The sequence below is a fragment of the Nomascus leucogenys genome, chromosome 14, assembly GCF_006542625.1.
Source record: "Nomascus leucogenys isolate Asia chromosome 14, Asia_NLE_v1, whole genome shotgun sequence".
NCBI classification, from domain to species: Eukaryota; Metazoa; Chordata; class Mammalia; order Primates; family Hylobatidae; genus Nomascus; species Nomascus leucogenys.
Genome location: NC_044394.1, coordinates 33,652,262 through 33,663,124, shown reverse-complemented (window position 1 = coordinate 33,663,124; position 10,863 = coordinate 33,652,262). Strand labels below are relative to the sequence as shown.

General features: G+C 43.9%; 1 protein-coding gene across 1 annotated transcript; it reads right to left on the bottom strand.

The window, feature by feature from the left end:
- Positions 1 to 1,354: 1,354 nt before the first annotated feature.
- LOC100597304 (gastrokine-3-like) lies at positions 1,355 to 6,950 on the bottom strand. Its single transcript, XM_004090364.2, is given in 6 exon segments — positions 1,355 to 1,449; positions 2,360 to 2,501; positions 3,522 to 3,629; positions 5,325 to 5,459; positions 5,641 to 5,694; positions 6,939 to 6,950. Coding segments are annotated over 6 exon segments (546 nt in total).
- Positions 6,951 to 10,863: the final 3,913 nt, after the last annotated feature.

The window sequence follows — 10,863 nt, the reverse complement described above, 5'->3', positions numbered from 1 at the left end:
CAACAAGTCATATGTGACCAATTCCAGAGGTTCAGAGCCTCTGGCCTGCCCAACCACATCCTGTGTACACCTTGGTAGAGGTTCATCTTGGGCTTTTCTGGTGCAGTCGGCTTTCCTTCCTGGCTATAGGCAGTCAACCACTGCTCTATCCCCTTGGCAGAACTGGCTCCTAGCAGCTCTGTCATCCCCCAGAACCCTCCTGCTCCATGCACAAGCACTATGCAACACCCCACCCAGTCCTACTCTATTTTATAGTCCTCCAAACTCCAGCGTGACCTTCTGTGGACATCTGTGCATGTGCCTCTAACACTCCTTCCCCATTTATTCTTGTTCCTGAGGTGAGAGGAGCCACGGATGCTCTGTGGTTTGGATAGGCATGGCTCAAGCCCTCCCAGCTATAGGAAAGGACAGTTAAAATACAAAGCCTGTTCAATTTCAACAAGAGAGAAAGAAAAAAGACAGATTAAAAAAGCCTGGGCAACATAGTGAGACCCTGTTTCTAAAAAAAAATTTTTTTTTTATTAGCCTGGCATGGTGACTCATACCTATAGTTGTAGCTACTTGGGAGGCTGAGACAGGAGGATCACTTGACTCAGAAGTCCGAGGCTTCATTGAGCTATGATCGCACCACTGTACTCCAGCCTGGGTGACAGAGAAAGGCCCTTTCTCCAAAAAATAAACAATAAATACATACATAAAAAGAGTGCTGAGAATCCATGGCCCTTATTCATTTGCAACGGAGAGAAATGCCTGGGAGTTACCACTAAAGGGCTTAGGCCAGTTCCAAAGGGAGGCTCACCTGGATCTCTCACAGGGATTTTCATGATACAGGCTGGACCACCACAGAGAATAAGCTTCCTTGGAATCTCAGCACCAATTTTTCAGGAGACTGAGATATAGCCTCAGACCCAACAGCTAAGTCTGTGCTATGGCTAGTGTCTTTTTTATTTTTGATTGATTGATTCTTTTTTTTTTGGCTAAAATTCTCAAGAAATTTCTCAAGAGATATCCCAGAAAGAAGCCCTTAGAGATGAGACATCCTGGGAGAGGTGCCAGCTCCTTTGCACCATGCCGGAGTGGGAGGTCTCGGGCTGCACGCAGCCGGGAATGCTGAGAGGGGACAGGGCAGCCAGGGAGGACTCATTTGCTAGACCAGTGAGGCAAGAAACTTTTTTGTTCTAACCCAGAGGGAGAAAGTGGACACACTTTTTCAGATTACAGAGCTGGGTACTGGGACAAAAGGCAGAAGGTAGAAGACTAAAAGGAGCAGCTTCCCACAGGCAGAGGGAGGGCCGGGTCCTAGCACTGGCCTCAGGCCAGGTGAGTCCACATGCCAAACAGCCGTCCTGGAGGTTCAGAGCCCAGGAATCTCACCGCAGATGAAAAGTCCCATAAAGGACAGAAGTTGGATTTCAAAACAAGAATCGGGGTCAATTGCCAGGGCAGTACCTTTAAAAGGAAAGAGAAGGATTTTTATTTTTAAAAAATAGCACTTTAAGACCCCCAGATAGAGTGGTATATTATGAGTTGCAACTAACACAGTTGCAGTGCTCAGGACAGCTCTTCTAGCAAAAGACTGGGACTAAAATGAAAGATCCTACTACCGCCTGCCCCGCAATCATTGGCCTCACCTCTCCTTTTTCTATTTCTTTAAGTGATCCCTAATCATCCTTCTGAACCCCAGCCCCTCAAGTTCTCCCTGTTTTCCTGCTGGATCCTCCTGTTATGAAGAAGCCCTGTTCGTTGGGTTAACCTATATTAAGATGTAAAGTGACTGGCAGCAGCCTAATGGGAAGTGGTTACTGCCTATCTGGACTAGAAAGCAGCTCCTTAAGTCTTGTCTAGTAGTTTTCCAAGGTGGTTACTACTGATCCCCCACCACTTCCCTAGCAGGAGTGCCAGCCACTGAGATGTTCCTTTTCCAGAGTGGTCTATAACTATTAGAGTTTTGCCTTCCAACCTCTGGGAAACTTGCAGAAGAGGAAACTGGGGATCCCAGAGCAATGGGACTCTAATGATAGGATGCTGAGCACTGTGTTGCTTGGGCAGGGGTGATGAGGCTTTGGGTCAAGCGAGGATATCTACCCACTGTCAAATCCCACTGATGAGATGACTGAACTTAGCCTCCTGATAAAGCTAAGTTAACTCAGCTCCCCGTTCTCAACAAGTCCCGCTGTCAGGAAATCATCTCCACAACCAGAGGGGGAATACATCCCAGGCCCCATTATTTTTATATGCAGTAACAAATAAACAGAACAAACCCAACAACTGTTATTAGAATTTGTCAATGACCTAAAATTCATACTGCGCCTTTTGACTCACCCATGGTCTTGGGTTTCTAGTTAAGTTGCTAACACACCTTCTTTTTGCTGCCGGGCAAAGTAGGTGGGTTCATATCTGCACGTGTTCTTAATGGGCATTCCACACTGCGCTAAGTTCTTCACCCGGCTGGGTAAAACAGTGTAGGTCAGGCCGCGAGTAGACGGGTAATGCTTAAAAGCCTGGAAGGGGTGGCACATCAAAATGATGAGACAGCATTTGGGGGTGGCACAGGAGGCAGGACAAAAAGGATCTGGGACCCTGGCCCATGAGTAAGTGGAGGCAGTGCATGGGGTGATAAAATTGACCAGAATAGCTCTGAACCCAAACACGCCCTTGAAGTCTCTAACAGCAATATCCTGTCTGGCCACAAGGTGTTGACATTACTCCAGAAAAATCTGCCTGTGCGTTCAGGTGACTTTTCCTGTCCGTTCCTTTCACCCTTTTAAACTTAATAATTCATTCGGTCTTCGATGCTTTCTCATCTCTAATGAAAATACAGAATGCTTTAAATTTTTTTGTTGCATTATATTATGTTTTTGCTTGTTAAATCGGATGGGATACTTTCAGCTTTTCTCTTAAAAAAATTGGTAAGTTGCCTTATTTTTATGTGACCTGAAGTGTATCTTTTCCCCCCCACCGAGAGTCAGCACCTCCTGCCATGAATATCAGTGTCGGCCAAATGTGCTGTGCAGGCTACTTAAGCAAATGACAGCAGATTTCAATGACCTGCCCAGGACCACCTGCTGGTTTTTAACTTACTAGACTACTTTTGTCATCTAAGAAGCTGAAGGGAAGAGAGCTTCAGCAGTCCTGGGCTTATTTTCAACTGAAGAGAATACGTGTGGATATGTTTAGGGGGTAGGTGGAGGAGAAAGAAGGTAGGGGAATGTGAATATTCTATCAATTCACTCCAATATTTACATTCAACAATTTATATTCACTAACATGTAGCTCAAACCCTTCTGGAATTCATCAAAATGAGATCACTGTGTAGAACTTTTATTTGATTAAATTATGACTTGACTTGACTGAGCCATCAACAGCACCTGGAGTCCTTGGTATGATGGTGGAATTTCATGGGCATGAAGAATAAGCATGACCCAAGTCTCTCTTTGTGCACAGCCTTATCCTAGGAGGTTGGATGCAGAGTTGGAAAACACCAAACTAAAAGGAAACCACAGTGAACTGGCTTCACTTACCTGCTTGTCCAGGGCCTTGCTAATGTCATCCAAACTTGGGAAGACTGCCTGGTCCATCTTGGCCAGGACACAGGCCATCTTGTTAAATGGCTTAGCCACCAACAGGGCCTTAAAGCAACACAGCAGAAACACGTCATTCATGCAGTCACAGTATTAATGGACACCCACTCTCTATCAGTGTGGCACAGCTGCTCTTCTGACTGATGTACAGCATCCAGCAGAGTGCCACTCTGGGCACCAAAAAAAGGCCAGCATCAGGACTGGTAACACGTTCAGAGCCCTGCTGCTCCCGGGGCTTTTGGCACTGTCCCCTGATGTGGGTGAGGAAAGGAATCTCTCAGGGCATTCTGCACACAATGAATGGACAGGTGGGATGGGAGGGATAGGGGGTTAGATCTAATAATAAGGCTGACTTGCAGGTCCTGTTCTGCCACTTAGCAACCTTCATGGTCCTCAGTGGGCTCCACGATCCTCTGTTTTTTCATCTGAAAGCAGAAATAATAATAGCCTCTCTCCCACAGGGTTGCTGTGAAGATGAGAGGAGAAATTAACTGCTTGTGAGAGCTTGTGAGGGCACTGTGAAAATTATGGAGTGCTCTCTGAATGTACAAGGTTGTCAGGAACCTTGGGCCAGGCCCTCTAGACTCAGATTCTAGCCCTGGGTCTGCCACTGACCATCCTCCTCCATGAGTCCCTGAGCCTGTCTTCTGGCCTCTCACAGCCTGGAGTAAAGCAGCGGTTCTCCAGCTGTGTGTGACTGAGCCTAAGGTTCGCCTGCATCTCCCTCCTCCAGCCAGAGTAGTTTTGGCTTCTTCTGTTCCATGTCATAGACTACCGTGGAACATTTTTGTTTGAAGAAAAGTCTCCATGGCATAGAGCAGAGTTGAAAATCACTAGCCTGTGTAGACTGTGTGCCCTCTAGCAGGATTCAGGGGACATTTCCTTGAGGAAATCAGGAGTGGGTTAGGTGACTAGTGAGGAACGTAGTCAGGGAAGGGAGCACAGCAGGTATAGACTGGAGCAGAAAGAAAGCCTGTGCCTGAGGTGCCCGTCCTGAGATGTCCAGAGTGGCTGGAGGAATGTCATGGATGTGGGTGGGGGTGGGGCCAGATGGGAGAGGTGGGCAGAGGGCGGGGCCAGATGGGACAGGGCCTTGTGGGGGCAGAACAAGGAGTGTGGGCTTCTGCTTCACTTAACCCTTCACAGTCCTGCCAGGTAGGAATGGTAGCTATTGATACTATTTTGGAGATGAGGAAACTGAGGCACACAAAGGCCGAGTGATGTCCTTGTGGTTATAGTGCTTTTCTATCAGAGAGCCAGGCCAAGCACACAGGTGGAGCCTTCTCGATATTGTGTCTTTCTGCTAGGTCTTACCATTGAAAGTGATGGGCAAGTTGCAGTCAGATTTCTAAAAATGAAAATACATCATTCTTCTTCTTTGGAAATTAACATTAAAATCAGAAGTCAAGACAAAATAACTTCTACAGCACATACCAGTTACAAGACATGCGGGCTTCTGAGATCAGAGGCCTTCAGTGGCCATGTGAAGTCAACACCTCACAGGAATATAGGGGATGTAGGATCCCTATAGACCAGCTGGAATTCCCCCTATATTTTTTGGGTCAAAAAGAAGTTACTGCAACTGCAGGAAAGCTGTTCCCTTACCTAATGATGTGCATGTCCTTCAAGGACCTAAACCTAGAGAAGGCAAATGTCCTCTTTTCTCTGGAAAAGCATTAAGGCTACATTTTGTACCAGATGTGGCCTTCTTTCACATTGTAATGAATGTGTTTCTCATCTTACATTCTTGTAGTTCAGGATTCCGTCCCATTCACTGAAAACATTGTTGTCTCGGATGCTGACCATACCTTAGAAGGCACTGATATGGATAATTTGAGTCCCAACAGATCCATCCAGAGGATGGTTGAAATGGGTGTTCTGGAGAAAACCAAGCAACAGTGAGAAAAGTTGAAAGTTCAGAGTTCCTACTTTGCCCATGCCTTGTAGGTTTTACGGGTACTCACAGGAAATTTGAGGAGGTTGCCCTTAATTATCACCTTTTAAAATGCTTCTGCTAAAGGAAGACTAGACAGGTTGAACTCTCTCCATCCTTACTCACCATGATGGCCAGGGATGGGGTTAGGAAGAAGACCCCAAGGATGGAAGATGCAACCTGGAATGGAAACAAATATCAGGGCACTTTTGCCTTAGCTTCAGGTGAGCTCAGAGTCCAGAGCCCCAAAGCCCTGCTTGGGCTAGAGCCTTCTTTAAATGATCTCTAATTCCTATCATCTTTCATGGCATGGGGGACCCAGTGTATCAGGAGACTGTCACTTAGTATGGTTGATTCGCTGGCTACTCAGGAGACAAAGCTTTATATAGTTCAGTCAAGGATAACTTTTGCTTCACTCCACATGTATTGCTAATCACTGGGCTAAATATTAGGCAACCTGACCAACCACTTGATACGCACATGGGGAAGGACCATCTCAGGCCAAATTGTAAAATAACTGATGATAACTCAGGTTCTCAGTCTTCTTTTTCTGCACCTTCCTCTCTCTTTCCAAGCATTTGAGACTCCCTCTCTGCCCTCTCTGGAAACTGATATCCTCCTGATTTCCTTTCCTCTAGATTCTCTACTTTGCCTGAGAATAAAAGACCATGAACCACTTATTTGCACTTTATTTTGAAAGAGATTGTGCTAATTAAATGTGACGAGTTATTGGAATATTTGCAGTTAATCATTTCTTCTCAGTGTTGTCTACCTTGCTTGTTGAGGGAATTTTAAGCATCAGAGAGTAAGTCAGAGAGAATTGGTGGGAGCAGAAACAGGACAAGGTGAGAAAGTGCACAATGAATGTTTCCCCACATTCCATACCTCATCCTCATCTGGTCTACTGAAGGCTCAGGAGCTCCCCTTCTCCCCCACCCCACAATATCCCACACGCAACCAAAGCAAACAAAGGTGAGATACATATACAAAAGAAAAGAAAACAGCTACTCTATGAATAATCATCATGATGCTGTAAGGCTAATAGAGGAAATATATGAGCTACAAATAGCAACACTATTTTATGAAACTATTAGGGTTGGTATATATTAACTATATCTGAAACTTTCCTTCACTGGAAATTTGTAAATAAGACAAGTCTAGGAAGAGAGGACCCTAAAATATGAATATCTACGTAACCCCCAAGGATTCTGGACCTTCGAGAACTTAGTTATTACTTCCTTTGGGAGAGACTCTTTGTTCAGATGTTCCAAAACAGAGAGGCTATGTTTTTTCAAATTAATGTTTGAAAATTCTAAATTCTACTTGAGTTTAATTTGAAGAGTCCATGGGGAAAAAAGAACTCCCTGGCTATTTTGTCTCTGAGAACATAATCACCTACATTTGAAATTAGAAAACATACTTACAAGGTGTTTCATGGTGTCTCATACCCCATGCAACAGCATGCCCAGGAGAATTTTCTATGTCACATTTATTTTTAAATCTGGTTTATATAGTCCTATGCCTTTCAACTATTGCCATGATAAGGGGTTCCAGGTAGTTTCCTATGATCTGGATACCATTCAGGGAGGAAAAAAGGCAGGTTTATGTAATCACAGTTATTGCTTTTCTTTAACTACATCTGAGTATTTCTCTTTACCCTGATACCAAGGTATCAGGGTAAACACTGGTTCCAAGGTAAACATGGCATATGAGCAAGTCTTTGTGGGCTGGTATGCCCATGACCTTAGCAACTAAGGTGAACATTGCAAACATTGACCTCACAAAATGGTTCTAATATAAAAATCAATGAGCTCACTGTTTCTACTTCTCAATTTCCTAAAAGTGTTTTTACTAACAGTGTGGGTGATTGAGACAAACCTCATGAAACCAAAAGAGACAGCCTGAACTACACAATTAGACTGATTGAAAAGCAATCTGGTCCCGCTCTTCGTCCAAACCAAAAATCATGTGGTTGTCCCTGCGCTGTCCTCTGTCTACCCACCAAGCTGACCTCATTTCACTTCTTGAAACATCCACCCTGGTGGACTTTCCTGATGTCCTGATATTTTGCTCCTGCTACATGATTAGTTTCTTTCCTCTGACCTCTCATTTCAGGGCACGTTTTTCCATAAAGAACATTTTGACCAGCCCTGGAAGTCCTGAGACATAGGAAAATATTGCCTTTATATAATAAGTCATGCATCAATTCAGGCCTTTTCATACATTATCTTTTTTTTTTTTTTTCCTCAAGCTCTGACTGGCGGTGGCCCAGCTACCTGGATCAAATTCCAGAAGGCCAGAACCAAACAGATACTTCTGAGAACATGTGCTCTGTATGAGCAAGCCTGGGCACTGGAATGACCCGAGGAGGAAAGACAGCTCAGTCCTTACAGTGCTTAATAAAAATTGGCCGCAGGAACATCAAGTAATTGCATTTTGGGGGCTATAGGTCACCCAGGGCTCAGATAATATCATACTCATATCTCTATTGCTCTCAGTACTTCAAAAACACCATGCACAGACCACAAACTCAATAGTTATTGAATTATTAAAGAAGTTGGAGTCATCACAGTTCCTTGCCTGTACCTTACTTTGGCTATTTATATTTTTGTTGTGTTATATCTATTTGTACAGTTGTGTGATCAGGATATTAAATTGGACATTTAGTCACTTGATTATCAACTCTGTGAGGTTAGAGACTTTGTTTTGTTCTCTGCTGTAGTTCTAGTGTCTAATATTTAAAACAGTACCTGACACAGAGGAGGTTGTTTTGTTTTGTTTTTTGAGATGGAGTCTCACCCTGTTGCCCAGGCTGGAGTGCAATGGCTTGATCTTGGCTCACTGCAACCTCCGCCTCCCAGGTTCAAGCGATTCTCCTGCCTCAGCCTCCCGAATAGCTGGAATTACAGGGATGTGCCACCACGCTTGGCTAATTTTGTATTTTTAGCAGAGACAGGGTTTCACCATGTTGGCCAGGCTGGTCTCGAACTCCTGACCTCAGGTGACCCACCTGCCTCAGCCTCCCAAAGTGCTGGGATTACAGGCATCAGCCACAGCGCCTGGCCCATATACTTGTATTTTCCCCCTAATCTCTAAGCAAATAAAAATATAAGTCAGTAACCCAATCACATCATTATGGCCCACATACAAACTCTTCTTCTCGTATTCTTGTTTGGTTTGGTTGTTTTTCATTAGCTCTTTCCATTCAGTCTGATACACATGAGGACGCCTGGCCTTCTTCATGCATGTGCCACTTGTTTTCCATCTCTATATTCAATTATGATTATATTCATTTGTTTTCTATGGCTGTTTTCAACCTCCTCCCTCTTCAACCCTGAGGATCTTCTCCTCTCACCTTCTTCACCTCCTGCATTTTTATATACATCCAGGAACCCAGGACTCCTGCCTTCCAGGACACCAACTGCCCTGACCCCACTGTGCTCCTGTTAGCTCTTCTCCTTCTGGCTCAGTTTCCCTGGATGTTTCTGTGCCTTTTCTTTTGTCCTTAATATTTTCTCTAAAGCAGGAACTTCTAAGTAGGCACAATATGTTAGCACATGTTATCTTGCAGCATCTTGTATCTATCCTGAGCTACTTATTTTTTTCTCTATGTGCCCCCAACCTTAATGGCTTGATTTACCCCACTTCTTTCTGAAGTTCATTCCAGGTAAATTGGCAGCCAGCGTTCCCAGTCCACCCCATCTTATTAGGCAGCTGACGTAGTCTTTTACAAAGCTGAATTCTCTTATTTCTATTCTTTTTATTCAGTTGAAAACTTCAAACAGCCTGATCATTTTTTTTCTCTCTCCAAATGAAAAGTGGCCAGCTGTTGGCCCCCCTGCTTCCATGAAGGCATCCAAATAGTGTTATAGTGTTACCGCCCAAGTCAAGACTTTGGTAACATTTCAGTAATCTGCCTAACTTTCAGGAATGTGCTGATCAGCAATCTGACTGGGGCAGGATCTTGGAAGCTCTGACTCATGAGATGACACAATCTTGCCAATTGTCTTATTGGAGTAACTTCTGGGTGCTGAGGGTTGTAACCTTGGCAAAACTGCCATTTCAAAGAAGGGAAGGAAGTGGCCCTGCGCTTGGGCAGTAGGACATGCCTAGGAGCTGTTGAGGAAGCTATGTGCTAGCATGTAATACCCCTTGAAAGAAAACTGGGAGACAGAAAGAGGGGGCAAGACCCCCTTCCTTAGTTCCCTTACAACATCCCCAATATGCTATTATGAGTTAAATGTCTTGTTATCAGAGATAATACCATTACTTAGGAGAGTCTTGCCTCAAAGAAACTTGGGGTTTCCAGGAAATTGTTGCAAGATATAGGTTCTCATTATAACACATGTGCATGAAGCAACTTCTGCACATACTCAGTCATGATCTACTCATTCCCCCAACAGATACTATTCACATGCAATGTTTCCCTTGCTTTCTATCATGTGTTCCTAAGGCTGCCTCCTGTACTCCACTTTTGGTGGTCAAATTTACGCTGAGTGGATGATGCATTAATTCATGATTATCTTTTATGTAAGGGAGAATGGGGTGTAATCATTAGCTTTCTGGATGATGTCCAAGGATACTTGCTTCCAGGAATTCATATCCTTGTATAGGTCCCACTCACTCTGAATAGAGTTGACCTGTGCAACCAATGGGATATTGTGGAAATAATGGTATGGAACTTTCTAGGTTAGTTCATAAAAGACATTGTGACTTCTGCCTTGTACACTCATGGATCATTCACTCTGGAGGAACCAGCTGCCGTGTTTTAAGATGCTCGAGTAGCAAGAAACTGAGGCCTTCTGCTAAGAGCAATGTGAGGAGCCATCTTGGAAGCAGATCTGCCAGCCCTGGTCAAGCCTTCAGAGGACTGCAACCCTGGGCAACATCTAGACTAAAACCCAATGAGCTACTCTAGTCAGAACCACCCAGCTAAGTCCTCCTGGATTCCTGACTCTCAAAAACTGTATGATGTAATACATGTTAATTGTGTTCATGTTTTGGATAATTTATTATGCCAAATTATAATTAGCATAATAAATAGGCATAATAAATAATCATATGGCTAATTAGCCATAAGAAAGCTAATTTTTTAAAAATTGAGGTTAAATTAATATAAAATGAAATTAACTATTTTGAAGTGACAATTCATTGGCGTTTAGCACAGCCAAAAAGTTGTGCAACCATCATGTCTGTGTAGCTCTGGAACATTTTCATCACCCCGAAAGGAAACTTGATAACCATTAAGCAGTTACTTTCATTCTCCCTTCCCTCAGACTTTGGCATGCACCAATCTGCTTTCTGTCTGCATGGATTTACGTATTCTGTATATTTTATACAAGTGAAATC